The 22,400-nt window shown below is 35.7% G+C and overlaps 1 protein-coding gene across 8 annotated transcripts in view; it reads left to right on the top strand.

Moving 5' to 3' along the window:
- The window catches only part of phf14 (PHD finger protein 14), a 154,012-nt gene that overhangs the window by 110,412 nt on the left and 21,200 nt on the right, over positions 1-22,400 (top strand). For 5 of the 8 annotated variants that reach the window (XM_062957826.1, XM_008112575.3, XM_008112573.3 and 2 more), the window contains one exon: positions 17,694-17,807. The exons of the other annotated variants lie outside the window; for them this stretch is intronic. In XM_062957826.1, coding sequence (XP_062813896.1) covers positions 17,694-17,807 — 114 coding nt within the window. The remainder of the gene's footprint in view (positions 1-17,693; positions 17,808-22,400) is intronic. 8 annotated transcript variants of the gene reach the window in all.

Genomic DNA, 22,400 nt, shown 5'->3' with positions numbered 1-22,400 from the left:
CAAAGCTATCCTCAATATTATTTCCTATACAGGTCTTCTTTACAGTCTGACAAATCTCTTCAACTTCTATAGGTCCTTGCCATCTTTATTTTTGATAATGCCAATTTTTGCCTGAAATTTACCTCCGGTATTTCTAATTTTCTAATGCTTCTTTTTTCTGTATAGAGAGCATAAACTTCACATAACATTCAAATATGAGGAAACAGAATGTGATAGACATTGATACACATCTCCTAGTCCTGACCATCCTGCATTTTACAGTTTATAGCTGCTCCTGAGCTGTAATTTCTCATGGTTTTGTTGAACAGAGCTACATTGGAGGCGTTATGAGAGATACAAATGAAGTTGGCAGCTCCAAATAGTACTGCTGCCTACTGCCAGATGGGCCAGTTGGGACCCTCTGTTGAAAAAGAAGGCTCCCCAGAAAGCACTTTGTTCAAGTACTTTCAAATTGATACTGCACTGAGATGGATATATAGAAAACTCAAATGGATAGCCATGTTTTTACTTCAATTTTTTTACCAGCAGGTCCTCATCCTTCAGAGTTATCATATAAACAGATTTGACTTCCTGCTCAAATGTTCATTGCTGGTACTTATCACAGAGCACACATCTCATTTTTCTAGAGATTTTTATTCTCATCTGAACTTAGATTGCTTTGCAAGACAACAGCTATTCTTTGCTATGCCCCTATATTTAAAGAAGCCAATTTCCCCATGATGGCAACACCTTTATTTATTTATTTTCTTTATTAAGACTGAGAGCTAGAAAAAGCATTTAAATCCAGTTCTTTAATCTAATGGACTTTGTCAGACTACATGCATTTAAATTAGTGTACTAATAATTAAGGTCTCATGCTGACAATAGAATTATAAGCAAATTGTAGCTTACCATTACAATTTTCTATTAACATCCTGTGATTGCAAAGTTTGGTTATTATTTACTTAATTGCAAGAACCTATATTGACTTTAATAGAATAAGTATTGAAAAAAGTCGTATGGCTCTTTTTCTTAAAATCTTCGTCAGAAACGGTTAATAGGTACAAAACCTCACACTTGCTGTAATATATATAACCTTAATTTTTGTTTCATGTAAAGAGGCTTTTGAGCAGGAAGTACTTGAGAAAAGAATATCTAGAGATAAATGTTTGTGACGCTAGGCATTTTAAAAAGTTTGGCCATAGAAAGCATGGTATGAGCAGATTATCCATCATTCTTCATAAATAAGTGATTTTCCGTCAGCACCTTAAAGTTGTGCATATTTTAACTCTGTCATTGAGAAAAATTGACTGACTTTTGTTTTGCTTCGTTCTATGTACCATAATTTGCTAGTGATAGTCATATTTAGATACCTGACTAAAGGTACAGTAGAGTCTCACTTATCCAAGACTCGCTTATCCAAACCTCTGGATAATCCAAGCCATTTTTGTAGTCAATGTTTTCAATATATTGTGATATTTTGGTGCTAAATTCATAAATACAGTAATTACAACATAACATTACTGCGTATTGAACTACTTTTTCGGTCAAATTTGTTGTATAACATGATGTTTTGGTGCTTAATTTGTAAAATCATAACCTAATTTGATGTTTAATAGGCTTTTCCTTAATCCCTCCTTATTATCCAAGATATTCACTTATCCAAGCTTCTGCCGGCCTGTTTAGCTTGCATAAGTGAGACTCTACTGTACTACTAAGTATGAAAAGAAAAGCTAGAGAGCAACAATGAGAATTAATTAGTATTGAACAGAACCAACATTGCTTATTGCAACCCCAAAAGGAACATTGTCCCATGGGCTGTAACCCATGGAAAGATGTCTGGCAGTTTCAACAAATTGGGAGTCGAAGATGAAGATTGTTTTAACTTCTGCTTATAACCATTTTAGCAGTGATTTACTTTTGTTTGTATAGTGGACTCCGTAGTTCTTTAAGGCAAGGCTCCTCTTTTCCATTATATTTCTTTAGCTGTTATTATTTCTTCATACCTTCTTGATGGTCTGTATAGTGGGGCATGTCAGGAAGGGCATTTTAGCAAATAAAATGTGAATGGTTGAATTATTTACATTTAGAGCAGTATACGTGAGATTTGTTTGTTTCAAGAAGCTCCTGATAACTACAGTAGAGTCTCACTTATCCAACATAAACGGGCCGGCAGAACGTTGGATAAGCGAATATGTTGGATAATAAGGAGAGATTCAGAAAAAGCCTATTAAACATCAAAATAGGTTATGATTTTACAAATTAAGCCCCAAAACATCATGTTATACAACAAATTTTACAGAAAAAGTAGTTCAATACGCAGCAATGCTACATAGTAATTACTGTATTTACGAATTTAGCACCAAAATATCACAATATATTGAAAACATGGACTACAAAAATGCGTTGGATAATCCAGAACGTTGGATAAGCAAGTGTTGGATAAGTGAGACTCTACTGTATATGCTACTTTTGTTCCTTCAGAATTATCTAGGGATTAGATACAAGAAGAACCCAGAGATACCAATTATGAACTCAATAAGTTATAATAATGGTAGCAATAATAGTTCATTTGTATTTTGCTCTTCTGGTAAATATGATCAGGATGGCATATCTGATTAGCAACAAAGCTATGCCTTATAATGGTAAAAATGAAACTTTGCAAAAAGGTATTACATAGTGACATATATAGTGTGAGACCCTTATCCAATTCAATGTCTATGATGTCACTTTCCATGCTCAAAAAATCCCCTGCCCAGAAGTGTTGCAGGTCTCTCAAGGACTGGGTCCTCCAGTGTGATTCTGTGGAATGATCCCATTCCAAGTATAGTCAAAATATAAAGTTTGAAATTAGCCACAGTTTCAGGTATTCACTGGCATTCTTGCAACTTATCCCCTACAAATCTTTTGGTCATACTGTAATTGAATCAACACTTCAAATTATTTATACATGTTATGGCAGCTCCACCAGCTGCCGGCTCTCTTCCAGGTTAAATACAAAGTGCTGGTTATTACCTATAACGCCCTGAACAGTTCGGGCACAGATGATTTGAAAAACCACATCTCCATATATAAACCACCACAGGCGCTGCAGTCTGTGGAGGAGGCCCTACTCTCGATCCTATCCCCATCTCAAGAGCAGCTGGTGGGAACGAGAGATAGAGCCTTCTCCTTGATCGCTCCTCACCTCTGGAACTCCCTCTCCAAAGAAATAAAAATGGCCCTCTCTCTCCTCTCCTTTTAAAAAACTTTTGAAAACCAAATTATGTTAAACATGTATTGTAATGAACATAGAAAGCCAGGATAAATAAAAGTAAATGGTATAAACCACAAAAGAGGGTGATCTAGGTTTTCCAAATATTTAATCGTATTATCATTCCAACCAAATAATAAACATAATAAAAAGTTTAGCAAAGCCTGGAAAACTGGAATGTCTAGAAGAAGAAGATAAAAAATTAGAATGGAAACTATAGTATATTTTTATAGAAGATAAAGGAAGGTCTAAAAAGATTTGGGATAATTATGTAACACCCTTATAAAAAACATTTTGGAAATTTGAAAAAAAACACAAAAACAAATTGGTGCCAGTGATTTTCCCTTTAACATCAGTATTCACGTTAGAAATTTTTCCAGTTAGAGGAAGAGTTTAAAAAAGAGTGATAATGAAAATAAGAAACAGGGATTTAAAGATGATAAACATAGAAACAATCAAAGATCTATGAGCAAGAAGGGAGAAAGAAGACCTGGTATGCGTCTTTACAACTGAACAAATGGTCAATAGACATAAGAAAGAATAATGGGGGATAGAGATTATACAAAATTTGAGGGAATAATAAACCAAAGAGAGAGAAAATTAAAAAATGAAAGAATAAAAGGTAAAATAAGTAATATTTATAAATTATTATTAGAAAAGAACAAAAATGAGATCATTTTAGAGAATCATGGGCTTAGGAAAACTCTAAATATTCAAGAATGGAAAAGAATATGGAATATTAAAAATATGTCTATAAAATTAAGGAAAACTATTATTATTATTAATAATAATTAATAATAATATTGATGATGATGATGATGATGATAATAATAGAGGTGGTTTTACTTTGTGAATTTCGCTTTGTTTTTCTACTTGTTGGAACTCCTGATATCTATGTAAATGTGCCTCTTCTTTTACTCTTTTTTGAACGGTAGACTGGACATTTTAAAGCATGCTATCATAACAGTGTTCAATCTTTGGTGAAATATCTCATATATGTCCATTCATGAACTTAGCACAGTTGTAAGAAATATTAATCACATGTGTAATCTTAATATTCTCATCATAATGATCTCTGTCATTTCTTAAAACATATACCTCTTGTCACCTCATTGGCCAGTAAGGGGAGGCTGTGATGAAATTTCTTTGTATTATAAAGCTTTTTTCATGTAATTCTAACAACATCATCTGTGCAAAGCATGACTTTTCATAATGATGTTGGGTAGTAGTACCAAAGTTTGAGAATTACATTTTAGAATAGCATATTTCCCCTAAAAGACAGCTGAATGTGTCTGATTTTTTTTCTCTATTAATGCACAGAATGGAAGAGATTCTCAATTATATGACTTCAAGTATTCTTCTTCCTAAAACTTTCTTCTTTTAAAAAATTGCTTCCACAAATAGTTAACATGTGAATATGATTTTAAGTGCGTTATAATTAATTCTCCCAAGAGATTGCACAAATATTTTGTGATTTTGTGGCTGGCTTAAAAATATCTTCTCTAAATCCTGAAGACGTACATTGCATTGTTAAATTCTGGCAGCAATTAAATTTATCTCTAGCTTTTCACTAAACATATCTTTGGTAAAGGATGAAAGTGATTATGTGGTTCAGTGGTTTGAAAACTCCTTTGGGTGTGTTTGGAGAGTCTTGCATATTTTGCATCTTCTGCATTGAAAACTGTATATGCAATGAACAATATCAGAACCTACATTAGGTGTAGAAATAATATTTATAATATTTAGCTATGAGAAGTTACTAGTTTAGCAATAAATTCCTTGAAATATAACTTAAGCAACAGATCAAAGCAACAAGTTCTTCACCGAAAGACATTTACAAACATGTGTTAAAACATAGCATAAGTAATTTGCTAAAAGTATCCCAATTGCTTTGCCATAATATGAGGATAAATAAACATAGCTGATTTGCTTTTGACTAATTTGGAATGATACCTCATGGTGCTGTTTAAATTTGTTTCAGATAGTAAATACTTCAGCTGTCGTGAACAAAGTGATACCTGGAAAAATCAATATAATATAACCACCATAGTATTATATGTTATAAGTGTGCATGTATCAGTATGCCTTGAAGTCGCCTATGAACTTTTGGTAACCCATGAGTTTCAAAGGGTTTCCTTAGGCAAGCAATATTCAGAGGCAGTTCCTTCCTTTGAAATATAGCTTACAGCACATGGTATTCATTCGTAGTCAGATGTAATCTGGTACTTTTAGGACAGAGCTTTCCAAACTGTGTTGTGACACATTAGTGTATTGCCTGCAGTGTATAGGTGTGTTGTGCAAAGGTTCCAATTAGTAGCCCCTCCCAGGTGACAGCAGCAGCCTGGTTGCATAGAGATGGGAGGGCCAGTTGAATCCCCCTTGAGAGTGGGGGGGGGGCTTAACTCTTTGTGGCCAGGCATATGTTTTCTAAATTTAATTCATTTAGTATTTAATCCCACTTGTTTGTTTTTTATCCATTTTCTGGCCCTTCATTGATGCTTCCTTGGTACGCTGGAGTAGCTTAGCAGGAGGGAGTTCTTTTAAAGATCTTTTGGTCTCCAGTTTGATATTAGCCTTCTGAATACTGTTTACTTTTATAGGCAGTTCCAGAGTTACAAACATCCGATTTATATCCGACTCCTAGTTACAAATGGGGGTGGGGAACAGAAAGTGAGAGAAAATCTACCCCTGGGAAAGGAAATTCACTCCTGTAAGACTTACCATGGGAAACTGATGCCTCCACTGAAGCTTTATTACCAATCCTTGGTCCCCAAAAATTTCAAAATCCAAGTGTCATAGGGACAGAAAGTGAGGGAAAATCATCTGAACAGGAGCAAAGACAGCAAAACAAATGGTACAGGGTTGTTGATCCTTCCCTATACTATCCCAATTTTTTTAATCTCAATTTTAAAAATGTACCTGTTCTGACTTACATACAAATTCAATTTAAGAACAAACCTACAAAACCTATCATTCATAACCTGAGGACCGTCTATATTTTTAATTTGTTTATTAATTAATCCTAGTGCTATTTTAATTTTAAGTCGTCTTCTTTTAGTTAGTTATTGTAATCCTTTCTAGTTAATTTAATTTGATTTGCCATGATTAACTTGAGTATATTCATGTTTGTTTGTGTCCATATACATTTCATTATTACAATTTAAGTATGTGTATGTATCTCTCATAAGAAGTTGGACTAATCTCCAGTTTGCTAATAAAACTGAAGTACTGTGTCTAAAAGGTATGTTACCAACATTAAATATTTGGAAAACTCTGCTTTATGATATTAAGGCACAGGATCATGTACTATACCCACTGAAAATGTCAGTAGCATTTTTTACAGGTGGAAAAGTCAATAAAATAATAAATGAAGTGCAACCAAACACCAGTTGGATGTATTAATAATTTCCTTCACTTGAGTAGTCAAAATGGTACCATCCAATACAGCAAGGTTTGGCAAAGATTTCCCTAGTCATTGGAAGGAGTAGAAAGCTTGTTTTTTGAAATTATAGGACTGCAGATAGGACTATAGGACTAGCATACTGAGTGAGAAATTCCCAGATTCCTACAGATCTGCATACAACAGGGCACAGTAGAGAAAATGTTTCAAGTTCTAGTGTCCTCTTTTTTAGTAGGCTCCTGCATTTCGACAACCTCGATCCATTTTTGCATCTGTATGAAATTGCTTACCGTTCCTGTTTGTTTCATTCGTATGGCCCCGTTTCCGTGTCCATCCACCACTTCCGAAATGGTCATCCATACAAATGAGCTCTTTCGTTTTACTATCCGAATATATGAATGCATGTGTCCCATTGGCGGCAATGGACGAGCTGCCCATGCTCCCCTCGCCCTCAGTTTTAAGGCTAGAGGGGTGAAATTCGCCACACATGGAGGGCATATCAACCACCTTTAGCCCAACAACTCTTACAAGGTTTAGATTATCCCCTGAATTTTAGGGATTTTTTCTTTCTATAAATAAAATCTCCTTTAAAAATTCCCTCTTTCCCCGCTGGTCCCACCATCTAACCTAAGGGCTTAAGATAATGATTCTGAGACGTTTTACTCTCGATCTACAGAGGAGACCTGAGGTTAAAAGCAGGGCATAAGGTACCACTGATTCTGAGAAGTCTCCCTCTCGATCTGTGAGACCTGAGCTTAAAGGCAGGATCTTAAGGCGCCATTGATTCTGAGACGTCTCCCTCTTGATCTGTAAGGAGACCTGAGCTTAAAGAATAAGCAGGCTGCATGCAAGGCAGGCACTGAGGCAGGCAAGAGGCAACAAACGGCAGGCAGGCAGAGGAACAAACAGCAGCAAAACAGACAGTTTTATGCTTCTTTGGCTTTCGTTTCACCGCTTCACCCAGTACGGTACAGAAGCATGGATGAAACATATGAAACAAATACCAGGATGAAACATATGAGACAAATGCCTGTTCTACTGGCCAGATACCAGTAGACCCCTGTATCCATTTTCACTCCCCTCCCAAAAATGGGTGGGTAGCTGGATGCCAATTTTTGATCCGCATCCGGAAAATACAGCCATATCCGGCTGTATTTTAACAACTCTCTCTACTGCAGGCCCTGCCTAGAATGGTACCTGCCTTCCCCCCCTCCCCCCCCCCCCATGCCTTTCTGCTTTGAGTTTAATGCTTCCTTAAAGCTGTTTCTCCTTTTGACTCTAGAGGAGAGGTAACTAAGTGGTTGTAGTTTTCCAAACAAAAATTAGGCTTTTCTTTTTGTTTGCTAGGATTATTATTATTAGTAATTATTATTATCTTTTAGAATTATTTTTGAAGGCGAGGAGGGGAAAAGAAAAAGAAGCTAAAAGGGTGACTCTCCAAGCCCCCAAACACCCCACCCTACCCCACCCACCCATCCGTCTCGCAGCTTCCTAACTCTCAGTCAGTCCCACTAAATAACAAGATTCAAGAAAATAAAGGAAAATCAAAAAGGTTCAAGAGCCCAAGGCAGAAGCCAAACCAAAAAATACACTGAAGTCAGGATGCAACTGTGATGCCGCATAGGGTAGGAGGCGCCGTGATCGGCTGCCACGTAGTCCCATTACGGACAGGAAAACATGATGGCTGGGTCCTTGCCATTACAGCCATCCAGCCAAACCAAACAAGCCAGATTGGCCAAAGAGTACCAACCACTCCGAATCCATGCACAAGTCTTTTTTTTTTTATAGAAAGAACATTTTTGTACTGCATTCAGATTGAGAATATCTGGTAACTGCTATCCTGTGGCTTTTAAGCATTAAAAATATTCATGTCATGTACTGTCAAGGAACAAAATACTCAGATTCCCTTACCTGGAAGTATGTGTCCTACTTTATGATATTGTTCAGACCCTGTAAATATCTTATGTTAGTGTTTTACCATTAGCAGAACATCATTTATAGAAAAGGCTTTTGTTTTGTATTTAGAGTACAAAAATGTCCTTGAACATAGGAAATAGAATGTAACAAAAGTGCATTTAAGTTATCATAATGAGGGGAAGGGATAGTCGAAGAGAGAGAAAAACTGACTATGCAGATTAATTTGATAGATATAACCTTATTCGGCTTGAATGCAATTGTTGGAGGGCCCATCTTAAAAACATTTCCAGTGACTTTAGCAGAGTAATACTCTGCATAATTATCAGTGCCTTTAATTTATGAAGACTGAAGAATTTCTCAGCTTTTGAAGCAGCACTAGTTTTGACCTTTCAGTTATTGTGAGCTCAGCAAAAGGTTGCTGATTAATTTTGCCCCTTAAACTGTGGTAGCTGGACTGTTCATTCCTTTTTAATAAACAGGCTCAATTTTAATACTGCTGACTTAGATGTAATAAAATCTTCTTTGTGTTAGGCTTCAACTGTATTAATAATAGGATCTGTATTAGCAGTTTACAACTAAATGGCATTGGGAACACTCAACTAGCTTGCATTAAATCAATTTTATAGCAAGACTGCTTTGTCTTGTCTCATACCTGATACTTTTCAACCTTATAGGGCAAACCTGCTTCTAAATAAGCCTAGAACAAAGAATATGAGTAATGTGCTCTGTTGGGCCTTTCCACAAAGAAAGCATTTACTACTCCTGCTTGTTTTTATTAATATCACAAATAAGTATGACAACCAATATGGTAACAGAATTAAAAGCAAAGCTGCCACTTTGTGCAAAGAAAAAAAGAGAATTATGATACTTGCTTCTCCTTAATGATGCATAGTCAAATATACAGAGTTGAGTTGAATGACAGGCAGTATATATACAGTATATACTCATGTATAAGTCTAGAAACTTTCATTAAAAAAAATCGACCCCAATCAACATTCTGGATCAACTTATCCACAAGTCAATGTACATACTTTAACACTTAGGGGAAAAAAGAACAATTCAATTCAATTCAGCTTAGGCCATCCAAGGAAAATCTTTTAAAAGCCTAGTATTCTTTCTGTCATGGTGCCATTTTTTACTTTTTTGAATGCCTGGATGGAAAAATGGTGGCAGCAGTCAAGGATGGCTGGCCTCCTGGGGTTGCGCTATCACATTTCCTTCTTCACAGAATGACCCTTGACTTATACACAGGTTCTATCACAATCCATAATTTTGGCTCCAAAACGTGCCCTTGACTTATACAGTAGTATATACAGTAAATGATGAAAGGAATAAATTCAGAATTTACTTCAAGTTACACAATATATGTGTTTGTATATAAATATATATAAGTATGTGTGAATACTTAACTGATTGTAAGTATGTATGTGTATGCACGACTGACTATATTCATACTGCATTGTTGCCGTCTCATTATTATCTTGCTTCATGTGTAAACTCATGCCATTCCATATGGGACAATATTCACATGATGCATAATAAACCACTATGGTCCACGCTCTTGTTACATCTCAATAGATTACTGCAATGTGCTCTATGTGGGGTTGCATTTGAGGACTGTTTGGAAGCTTCAATTAGTCCAACGGGTGGCAGCCAGATTGCTCACCAGAGCGGCGTACAGGGAGCATACTACCCCCCTGTTACGTCAGCTCCACTGGCTGTCAGTCTTCTACCAAGCACAATTCAAAGTGCTGGCACGGTTCCGGCCCAGCTTACTTGTCCAAACATATCTCCCTCTATTATCTGCCTCAAAGGTTAAGATTGTCGGGGGAGGCCATACTCTCAATCCCACCACCCCAGCAAGCGCGATTGGTGGAGATGAGAGGGACTTCTCAGTGGTGCCCCCCCCCCAATCTGTGGAACTCCCTCCCTAATGAAATCAGGTCAGCCCCCTCCCTACTGTCCTTTAGGGCAAAAAATTAAACATGGTTGTGGGACCAAGCATTCAAGCAGCAGACGCATTGATAATAATGACAATGATTTATGTGATTGACAATGGACAGACCTTGGATTATGACTTTGAACTTGTGTAATTTTAAATGGATGTTTATATAATAGATGTTTTAACTATTTGTTTTGACTGTAATTGTTATTATAATGGTTGTGAAGCCACCCTGAGAGAAGAACGGTGAGAAGGACGGGATATAAATGTATGAAATAATAAAATTATTAAAAATAATGTATTTGTCATCCAAAAATGAATCAGAAATATAGGAAGCTGCATATAGCTGTGATGCGCATAGCCAGCCACATGTTCATTGCAGCACATTTACAAATGACAATGTTGTGCTAATTGATATGTATGGCTTTTAAGTCATTTACTGATCCAAAATAATAGTTGTTTAAAAATTAGCAGTGAGAAAAATGTTTAAATGGTAGATATGTAATTTTTTTTGAAAAGCAATTGTTCAGTTAAGTTAAACTCATGACATAGTGCAAGCCTAAATAGCCTTGTATGATTGTACAATTAGAAGCCACCTTCTACCGAGTTGCACCACTGTTCCATCTAGTTCAGAATTTTCTGCACTAATTAGTAGCAACCCTCCAAGATTTCTATGAGAAGTCTTTCCCAAACCTTTCTGCGCACGTCAAGGCCTGAACCTGAAATATTCAATATGTAATTTTACCCCTTAACCTCATCTATTACTTGTACACAGCCATTCATTCTGCTGGAATCTGTAGGACATCTGAGTAAATGTGATTACAGTGAGATTGGCAGACATTGAGTGTGATCAGGTTTAGCAAATATTAATGTTACAGTGGAACTTACCTTGAGATAACATGTAAGCTTTGTACAAACAGAGCTTCTATGCCCCTTCAATAGAAGTTCCCTTCTGTGACTATACTACAATGTACAAAAATAAAAATGTTGTAGTCATTTCTTTGAAAATCTAAATTATCCCTCAGCAGAAAATTACCTACTATTTAAAAGCTTACTGGTTTTTTAAACCTATCTCTTAATGTAACGAAATTCAATTCAATCAGTGCTTCTGTAGTTTGATCTCAGAATTTCATAATACAGAATGATAAAGGATTTTCATGTATGTACTTGTAATATATGGCAATAACTAGTGGCAGTGGAATAGGATGTAACATTGAAATTTAAAAGGAAATAAGTAGCAGGAAAATTGTAGGTTTTTTTTTCTTTTTTATTTGTCCAGTTTAAAAGAAATGGTTTCATAGCTTTTCTGTCAAAAGGAATCCCCCATTATCCAGTTCTAAAAATGAACTACTGTCCTCAGCTTTGCTGTTTTCTCAAGTCTTTGTTAGTAACTTTGGTTCCAAATTCATTATTGCAGTCAAGTAGTTCAGTGCCTGGTGCAGGAGATAAACCCTTTGCAAATGAAGACAGCATCCATTTCCCCTATACCTTAGGCCACACAGAATTGATTGCAGTAATAAAATGACAGCACCTTATAATATACTGACGGCTTTTTAATTTGAAAACTAGCTTGAGCCTGATTCAGAGCTTGTTTAAAGCTAATTTATGTCTCACATACTGTTCAGCTGAATCCAGGATAAAGGATGATGTATGAAAACCTTTTGAGTTAACATAATACAGCCAAATATATCACGTTCGGAAAGAATATTTCCTTTTTGGATCATATGATGTTTAGGCATGGATATAAACATTTACTGAAATTTTACAGCATATTACTTTCGTGCATGTGTGTATGAGAAGTCCATTGTTTGTGTGTGTGTGTGTATGATATATATCCACTTGGATATATAAGAATGAATATTCGTCTTCACAAAAATTATGAAGTCCATTGTTTTTGTATGTATATATATCATCTGTTTTTCTAGGTTATATGTATATAATCCATATTTATATTTAATGGTTTGTTAATTATTTGTAATCTTATGCTAAATTTTGGTCACAAGGTCTGTTTCCTTATGAAAAGAGCATTATAGAGTATTATAGTAAGCAGTTACCAGAAATCCCAGCCATCTTACCAGCTGTTAGAAACTGTGGTGACTGAAGTCCAAAACACCACGAGGTCCAAAGGTTGGAAACCACTGGTTTAAAGGCATATGTTTTGATAGCTTTATGATTTAATATTCCTATATTTAAGCTTTGCATATTATTTTACATGTGCAAATCATTCAAGTTTAATATTGATATTCAGTGTCCGTTATGCTGCATTGTGCATTTGCATTTTGCTCTAAACTATTTTATATTTATTTTGATAGGCTACCTTGCATCAAATGTTTATATAATTACAGGACTCCTTTTGTATTTCATGGGTCCTGCTTTCTCACTGTGTTTTTACAAATTAGCAGGCAAAAGGCATTAATTAAAATTATACACACCTACAAGAAATACAAACTGCTTTCAGCTAAGAATGGTAAATCTCTATTTTCCAAGTCCTGATGAATGTCAACTATGAAACATTTTTAAAGCAAAGCTGTGCAGTTTTTCCCAAACCTGTTGCCCAGTTTTCAAGAAGTGTACAATTTATGTTTTATAGATAACAGAAAAAAGTTCATGCAAATTGTGGGAACTGTGATATGCCATTTTTCTTCTCACGTAAATTTCTTGGGGAGATGGGAAATCACATTCAACCCAAGTTGGGAAATTGTCACATTTTCATTCCACTTCTATTTTCAACCAATCAATATTTTCTTCGCAAGATAGCTAGGTTTTATCAGAAGTATATTGATTGTCCTCTCTTAAAAGTATTATTATCCTAATCCCTCCTAATCCCATAATGTTAGCATTATGTCCCAGATATCAAACAGATGTCAGTGTGAGGAAGTGATCACAACGATTGTTATCTAGAAGTGCTTGTACTAAGATGTGCTGTCAGGGTATGCTTGGATCCCAAGGATAATACATTCATTAAGACATTTTCTAGTCCACCTTCCTTTACACTTCCTTCACTTCCTAAAAAGTGGTTTCTGAATCGCCATCTCCGTGTATATGTAAATTAAAATTTGATGTGGCATTTGGAGATGATGACACACAGAGAAATGGTCAAATCTTTGGTTTTTGTGTGACTGAAACATTTCTGTGTTCCCAGAATTAGTCAATGATCAAAAGATCTGCTAGTTGTATGTTTTATGACTTTTTTGCAAGCACTCTCATGTTGAATCCATGTTCACCACAGTAGAGTAACTTCTTTAAAAAACTCTTGAGTCCTCAGGCTTCAGTAGCCCCCTGAGAATTGCTCTTAGACTGTAATCATTTCTCTTAGTGCCCGTGTACCTCTGTCCTTTTCTTTCATTATAGGGAAGCAATGTTCCTTCCAAAGTCAAGAGACATAGGTCCCAATAAGAACTATTGAAAATGCAGCCCAAAGACTCTGTTGATTGGGGCCACATCTACATTGACAATATAATGCAGTTTCAAATTGCATTAAATGGTAGTGCAGATGGGGTCATGTAATGCCATTAATAAAATCATCCTGCAATATTTCCAGTTTGTAAATTGTAGCTACTTGACCATACCTGAAGTTCAACTTCTTTGATCCTTAGCAGCCATCATGAAATATCTTGAGGGAGAATTATTGGCGGGGCAATTCTGATTTGGCAAAAGTAGGAAACTGATGAAACAACAGGCTAGGAGGAGAGCTGCATCCTTCCCCGATGCTTTGGCCTAAATTCTTGCAATTTCAGGGTGCAGAATTAATGTAGTTTGACACCACTTTAACTGTTATGGTTCTAAGCTGTGGATTCCTGGGAGCTATAGTTTGAATAGGCACTAATCTCCTTTGTCAAAGAAAGCTGAAGGCTTTGTAAATCCCATGATTTCATTGCATTAGTTCATGGCTGTTAAAGTGGTATCAAATTGCATTAATTATACAGTGTAGATGCGCCCTAATTAGCAAGAACACATTATTTAAATAAAGGAATAGGCATTACACATAGAATATATTAGAAAACACTGGGGTACTGGAATCATTCTAGTTTCAGAATAACATGCCCTGATTTGGCAAGAACGGTCCCAATCAATCTTCTGACATCCCATCTTTAGATACTTTTGAAATGTCTCAGCTTTTCTCTATTACTTTCCCTTTCTCCTGGGCTTCCATCCTTTGCTGCACACTAAGTTTAAAGTCCAAAAGTCTTTTTCACTCCAGTAATTCAGATTGGGGAAGATACAGGACAGAATCTTGCTCATTCTATAGTAAACACAGGCAGAAGCAAACTGCTGCAGCCTCTCACACCATCTTTGTTCTTCCTCTTTAATAACCTTGCTGTTGCTCAGCCCCTCATGTCCCAGTTTTCTTATGTGCTGTGATGGAGAGTTTGCTACTGTAGGCTTTAATGGGGCAGGAAAACCCAAATTACTTTTGAACTGAACTGCTTGCAACCTCATTAAACCATGAAGGATTTCCTTCTTCAACAAGCCTGAATAAAGTACATCAGTAGTTTTCACTGATTCTTTGCCTATAATAAGCATCTTTTTATTTACTGTACTTTCTCTGAATTTATTGGACTAGTTTGAAGTTTAGCACATTTGTAAAATTAGTCAGGTATTTCACTGATGCTGAGTTTCAGGTTATTCAAACTTTGTAAGCAATATAATATAATGGCATAACATTTTTGTTTATGACTTGCCTTAAATTAAGAGGAACTTCCAAGTCTTATTAATACTGTTTCCATGCACAAGTTTTCCCTTTCTATCTGATTTTGTTAGCAACAATGTAATTCACATGTTGCCTTTTTATATCATGCTATAGCCATATATATAATCATAGGCAGTTTCCTTCCAAGAGAAATATATAGATTGAATATCCCTTATCCGTAATACTTAGGATGAGAGGCATTTTGAATTTTGAAATTTATTTATATGTACCTAATGAAATAGCTTGGAGATGTGGCCTAGGTCTAAACACGAAATTCCATATATGTTTCATATATATTTTGTACACATTGTGTGAAGGTAATTTTATACATTATTTTGGATAATTGTGAATTTTTGAGTATTTTAATTTCAGATAACGGATGCTCATCCTATACTGCAATTTTGTTTTATATGCGCAGCGCTTTTCCAGATTGCCCATCTCTTAGAAACTAGGACATTGAAAATTGCTATGGATTGCATACATAAAATAAGGGGAAGGTAGCTTAAACTTCAGAAGACAAAACTGAAAGATTTAAAATCTAGTAGTTATTTAATTCCTGGCATTTTTCATAAGCCTCAGAAAAACTCTTCTCTAACACTCTAGAAAGCTGCTGGTATTCAGTATAAGTGGTCCAGTGGACTTATTTAGTGATATATGATTCAATTGAATTATTTGTTAATTAAACATCTCTTATTTTGTGTTGTGTTATATTCCATATGCTAGTCAGGAAATACAAAGCTATTTTAATGAAACATAATTTTATTTTGCTTAACAAAACAACTATATATTAAGTAGATCAGATAACTGAGAGGCATTTCTATGTAGCTGACACTTTTGCCGTGGGCTTGTTTGAATAAGGCAATTTGTATAACACAGAACTACATTTTTATTGTTCTGCATAAAAAATACAGTAGTAGTTTCAAGTTTATAGTGGCTGTTAAACCCTTGTATTTGAAAATGAATTAACTAGGTTTTCAATTTTAAAAATGTTGATTTGCTTATTTAATAAAATGATATTCCATCCTTTATCAGTTATAATAAAATCAGTTTAAACAATTTAAAATGTAAAGTAGTAAACATAATTAAAAATACAATAAACCCATACAATAAAAACCAAAAAATATTAAAAGTTTAAACTGTCTAAAACAATATATAGGCCGGCAGTCCCCGAGTTACAGACATCTAACTCCTAGTTACGAACTGACACACATTCGTCAGAATCCTGTTGCAGCATTACAAGCCATTATATGTGATTGTCAATGCTGTAGCTGCTGCACCTCCTTGAAGATTGCTCAGAAGGAAGTTGGAAAATGTGTTGTTAAAGGCTTTCATGGTTAAAATCAGTGGGCTGTTGTGAGTTTTTCTGAGGATACCTGTCATAGATGCAACCAAAATGTCAGGAGAGAATGCTACTGGAAAATGGCCATATAGCCCAAAAAACTCACAGAAACCCAGAAATTGGAAAACATTGCTCAATTGGTTACACAGCCTCAGAAATTCCATAGGCTTGGTCCATGGTAGTGAATTGGGAGTTAAACTGACTGTTGCACAACTGAAGGTTACATGTCTCCAGTGTCCATGACACAATCATTTCCAGTATTGTTGGATCCTGTACTCCAGTAGAGATACTCTGCAACAATATGCTACATAACTGGTGAATTACATATTGGCCATAACATTTACATTTTATCCTCTTTTTCATTTAATGTGTAAGGGTGGGGGGTCTTCTTATTTTAAAAAAAGTATTTCTTTTCTTCTGAATGTCCTGTTGCAAATAGAATGTATTGGTCTTGCAGATTTTGTATAAAGTTATTCAGGTCAATTAATATATATATAAAAGTATAAGCAGGCATTTAGTATTCAGTTTAAATGGTAACTAGATCTTCTGTTAAGACTTGGAAACCATAAATCACAGAAGTTTCCAACTTCTTTAAAACAGTACTATTTGCATAATAGTAAAGTGACAGTCATATATTCACACATTTAGTTTCTTCATGTAGCTTCTCAAAATTCATACTGGAAGTGTAAAATTAGCACAAAATGAAAATTTAGGTTGCTATTAAGCTTTTATTTCTGTGGCCATTTAAGATTTCATGCAGAAATACTAGTATGTAGTGGGGCTGTTTGGTTTTTTTAAATAAAGTAATATGTAATGTTTCAGTTGTGTGCTTTCCTATTTTTTCTTTTAAAAATATTGCTGAATTATTTTAATTGATACAAAAACATTCAATTTCTCAGTATTTCTTAGTGAAATTTGGGCTACCTGTGCTTCGTGGTAGATCTCATGCCGGAAGAAATGCAGAATATAAATTGAACAAATAAATAAAGCAAATATATTCAGAGTCCAAAAGCTTCAGTTTAAATGCCAGAAGAAGTTTAAAAAATTTAGAAATATAGAGGCTACTTGGGTCAGTCAGTATCGTTATCAGACTATACTGCCTTTCAAAGATTCTCTTATACAGTACCACTTCAGCACACTACTGAGGGGTCTGTTTGTCTCTGTTGCCCTCAGGACTCCGACCTGTCAGTTGAGGTGGTCTCAGAGGTCCCAACTAATGTTGTTCCCTCTACCTCGAGAAGTAGCTCTGAACAGCTGGTGTCGGTGGCACAGAAACATCTAAAAGAGGTAGGAACTGTGTCTATTCTATTAATACATTTCAGATTTCTTTGGGTTGATACTGATTTCTTTTAGCTGAAGAATTGAAGCTAAGTCATACCAGACCCACCACAAAGTTAATTCTGTCTAAAACAAATTCAAATACCACATTTACCGTGTTTCCCTGAAAATAAGACACTGTCTTATATTTATTTTTCCTCAAGAAGACACACTGTGCTTTATTTTCAGGGGATGTCTTATTTTTATATCCATAGCCAGTACTCAAGTCCGAAGTGGGCTGCTGCTCCGGTGAGGGAGGTAACCCTGTGGCACCCAAGCCCCGCAACAGCCAGAGGCAGCCCAGCGAGTAGCGCTCTGATATCCTCCTCCGGCAGCAAGAGCGTCGGGGAAGAGCCATGTAGCTGCGTTGTGGGCAGGATGGGGGCCCGAGCGGGTCCCACCCCCTTCATCTTCTTGCAGCATTTCCCCATACTGGGGCTTGCCACTGCTCCTGTACCCTCTGTTTGGGAGACTTTAGAGTGCACCCTTCCCTTGCTTGGGCAGGGAGGAGGGCATGCTGGTGTGAGCTGGTAAGTCAGCCACAGCCGTGGCCTTCTTTACCACTCCACGCCGGTATGCTGCATAATCACTATGTCTTATTTTGGGTGTATGGCTTATATTGCATTAATGCTTAGAAATCTATGTCTTATTTTTGGGGAAACACTGTGTCTGTATTTAAATTATTCCCTTTTTGGCAGCTACTCTTTCCATTTTCTCTCTCTTTTATTTTCAGATAATTTATCATGCATATAAAATTAAGTATGTCATATTTGACAACAGCAGTAGCATACATTTCATTCCATAGCTCCAGTAACTCACTGACCCAACTCACCTTGAGTGAACTCCACCACTCAGAATGGTGCACAACAGTCCTAGCAAAGCTCGAGAAACTGGGCTATGATAGTGACTCCTTGAACATGCTAGCTTTCACTGAACCCTTTTCTCCAGAATTGTAGTCCAACGCTCAAACAACAATGGCTCTCTGGAGAACTATATTCTTAGACTCCAAGGCAACTGTGGTGATCGATTGATCATCATTGTCCTAAAACTGAAGGTTTAAACATGTCTGACTGGGAAGGAGCTGTATCAAAATAGTAAAGGACATGCTTTGCATGAAAAAGATTTCAGGTTAAAGCCATAACATCTTTAGGATTTGATCTGAGGGATTGCTGTTGTTTTTGACATCCTGGAAAATTACTGCTAATCTGTCCAAAAAGTATAAAACCTCTTTCATGCTATGTTTACTAGTTGTATTAGTAAAATATTATTTTGGATTTTAATAGGTTTTATTATTAACTGACATGCAAAAAAAACATTTCTTCATAGCTGTCAAGTGACATAAAATATGGCTGCACTGCACAGTATTAATCTGCAGGTGTTGTTACATTGGCTTCTACATGCAGCTTTCATATACTAGAATGTGGAAATGATCAAGAGCGAAAGCAAAAATGTTACATCATGTTTCTGGCTCTATTGCTAATCTAATTGGCATTCCCTACTTGTGGCACTGCAGACTCTTCACAACAGCATTATATACTGGCTTTTAAAAAAAAAAATAAGAAAGCAGTTCTATCTTTCAAAGTTAGCTTTGTTTTTATTCCTTCTGTGAGATGGTGCTATGACATATAAGGACGCTAAGAACAATATGATGTTGATGTTTATGCTGGTTGTTGTGATTATGGTGTTGGTGGTGATTCTGAAAGCAGATTACAGCCCAATCCTACATGGAGTGACATCTGTCAACCAATTGAGAACACTCAGTTTTAGATTTATGTAATCATGCACATGATTGTGGCCCCAAACATTACATGGGAGGCATTTAATCTGTTATGTTAGTTTTTGGAAAGGATTGCCACCTTGCATTGCATTTTTTTAAAATTAGTGCAAATATTATTTGATTGTAGAGCTACAGATGATATCTAACATTCTAACCAACTTTTATATATTTATAACCAACTTGAGGGGAAATGTGACAGTTCCTATCCTGCAAATTTGTCTTTTTTTATATTTCTTGCAAAGTTTCATTTATTTCTACAGCCACATACTATTGCATCTAAGTAGGAACAGCCATAGTATGTTCCCTAAAAGATGTTTCAGCCTTAGTTTTGATGCTTCAGACAGATATATTTGATAGAACAGATTGAGAAGAAGAATTATATCACAATGGAAAGCATGTTTGCTGAAAAGTAAGCCCAGCTTAGTTCAGCTAGACTTAGTCCCAGATACGTTTTCATAGGATTATAGCCTTAGGTTGTCTGATCTTATCTTTGTTATTGCCCAGATGTTTGCTGTGGTGCATATTTTACTACTATACTTCATTTTGGAGAACAGCTGCAGTTACTATTGAAGGCATTGCTGCCTTCTGTGCCCTTTTCCTTTGTCCTGCAAGTATATTTGTGTGCTGCTATTTCCTAAAAGCCTTTAAGCATTATTTGAGAGACTGACCACTACCCCGTTCTTTTCAGCCATTAATGACTAACAGACTTGATAGGAAGGCCTTGGTTATGATCTGTGTCCTTGATCAGTAAACCTATTGTGTATCCATATCAAATTATGCTGGAATTATTAAACTAAACAGTAGCCTGCATCCAGTCATATAGCATTAGCACAATGCCCATTGCATATTGCACATTTTCAGTATGAGCACTAGAGGGATATCCAATACAGTTTTTTTTTTTTTTTTTTTTTTTGCATATGGTAGTTCAAAAAGGCAGAGGTACCATAGCTTATGCATAACCACATGCACAAAGGTTGAATCCAGTCCAACTATACTAACTGGGATTTTCTCTCAGCTACTATTAGATTGTATCTGCTTTGACATGTATATAATAAATAAAGCTCAAGGGCACTGAATTACAATATGACCTATCTATCAGCAAGGCCCATATCCATAATTGTCCAACAAAATATATTCTTTCTGGGCGTCTTCTAGGTCCTCCAGCATAGCTATAGTATTCTTGGGCTGGAAATCTTTAATTTCAGTAGGGTTGTGTATCCACACAAATTCCAGTAACATCTTCCCCATGGATAAAGAGATCATACTATGTGGCCACTTAAATAGCTAGAAGACTGGGTTAGTTACAAAAATAATAATTGTTTTATTAGAAATATCTCCTGTTCTGTAAATGAAAATTGGTTGTTTCTTATGTACATTTCTTTCTCGCCCTTTGGGAAGTTTATTTGAGTGCTGGAATATAAACATATTTTTAGCATGATAAAATAAAATAAAAATGTAGCTTTCTCTCACCCAACATTGCCAGTGTTGTCAATACCACATTATTTTGTCTTGGTTTTGTTAATACCGTACTGCCTTGTCTTGGCATCACTCTACCATGACAATAGGACTAAAGATGAGCCACCATGAGCTGCCATCCTCAGTAGAAAGACTTTCTGATCTTTGACTTGTACCTTTTAATGCACTCATCTGCCTTCTGGTAATAGGTTATAAATTGGTCTCATTTTGCCTGAACAGTTAGTTACGGGGAAAAACAGTTTCTCTTTTAACTGGTATATAATATTGTCATGTTCTTTTTAAATGTTAAGAAGCAACTTCAAATTGTTTTATAGCAACCATTTTCTGATACAATTTATGAGAAAACAAGGAAAAACAATATTGCCTTGCAAGTTAATTTATGATTATATATGTTTAAGCTGAGGTAGCTGAATTAGAATGCTGCTAGTTTAAATATGAATTACTTCAGTTAAAACATTTTCACAAATCCATAGCATTTGTCTTTATTTAACCTTTTCACAGTCCTTGCCTTTCTTTAAATTACACTTACTCCCATTTCTTATGTTACTCAAGAAGGTATTTAATACATGACTTAGTGCCATTTGCATTATACAAGAAGATTAACTTTACAAGCTGTGCTATTAATCTGAGGAGCTCTACATATTGACCTATGAAAGAGCGTAATTGTTAGCTTAATTAAGTTAATTAATTGTCACACTCTGATGAACTTAGTATTGGGAGGAAATTAAACGCAAATAGAAATTGGTTAGAAATCATATTTTATGGAATTTTATAATGCATTCTGCTTAGGTGACACAAGCATCTATTGTCTAACAACTAGAATACAGACAATTAAGAATGTTAAAAGCTAAGAATTTTGGGTTCTTTATTCTAATTGATATATGTCAAACTTCTCGGGATTAGCCAAACACAGTAATATATAGTAACGTATGTAACATCTATCTTGAAACTCTTGCTTCGGTTCTGTTAATGGGAGAGCGTTAGGATAAGGATCTATCCATCCTCATTTTCTTTAGTGCACCACAACAATTTAAATAAGACCTTTAATATACCTTGAATGAGTTAGAGAGATGTTCTGTCCTATGTCCCTTTTAAGTAAAATAGGTCACACCTTCATCCCCAAGCCAAAACATCTTTATATCTGCTGCTTGGTTTCCACTATCTTTGTTACAGCCCACAGAGACTGGGTAGACGTTTCTATACTTATGATAATATAAATTGAAATAATTGTGTGCCCCCCCCCCCATTAATGAATTGGGTTCATGAAATAAAACTAATGGCCAGGACAGATTACAGCCTGTAATTCTCTA

Source organism: Anolis carolinensis, chromosome 6, assembly GCF_035594765.1.
Source record: "Anolis carolinensis isolate JA03-04 chromosome 6, rAnoCar3.1.pri, whole genome shotgun sequence".
Classification (NCBI taxonomy): domain Eukaryota; kingdom Metazoa; phylum Chordata; class Lepidosauria; order Squamata; family Dactyloidae; genus Anolis; species Anolis carolinensis.
Note: the sequence above shows the minus strand (reverse complement) of the source record. Positions and strands in the feature narration are given on the sequence as shown.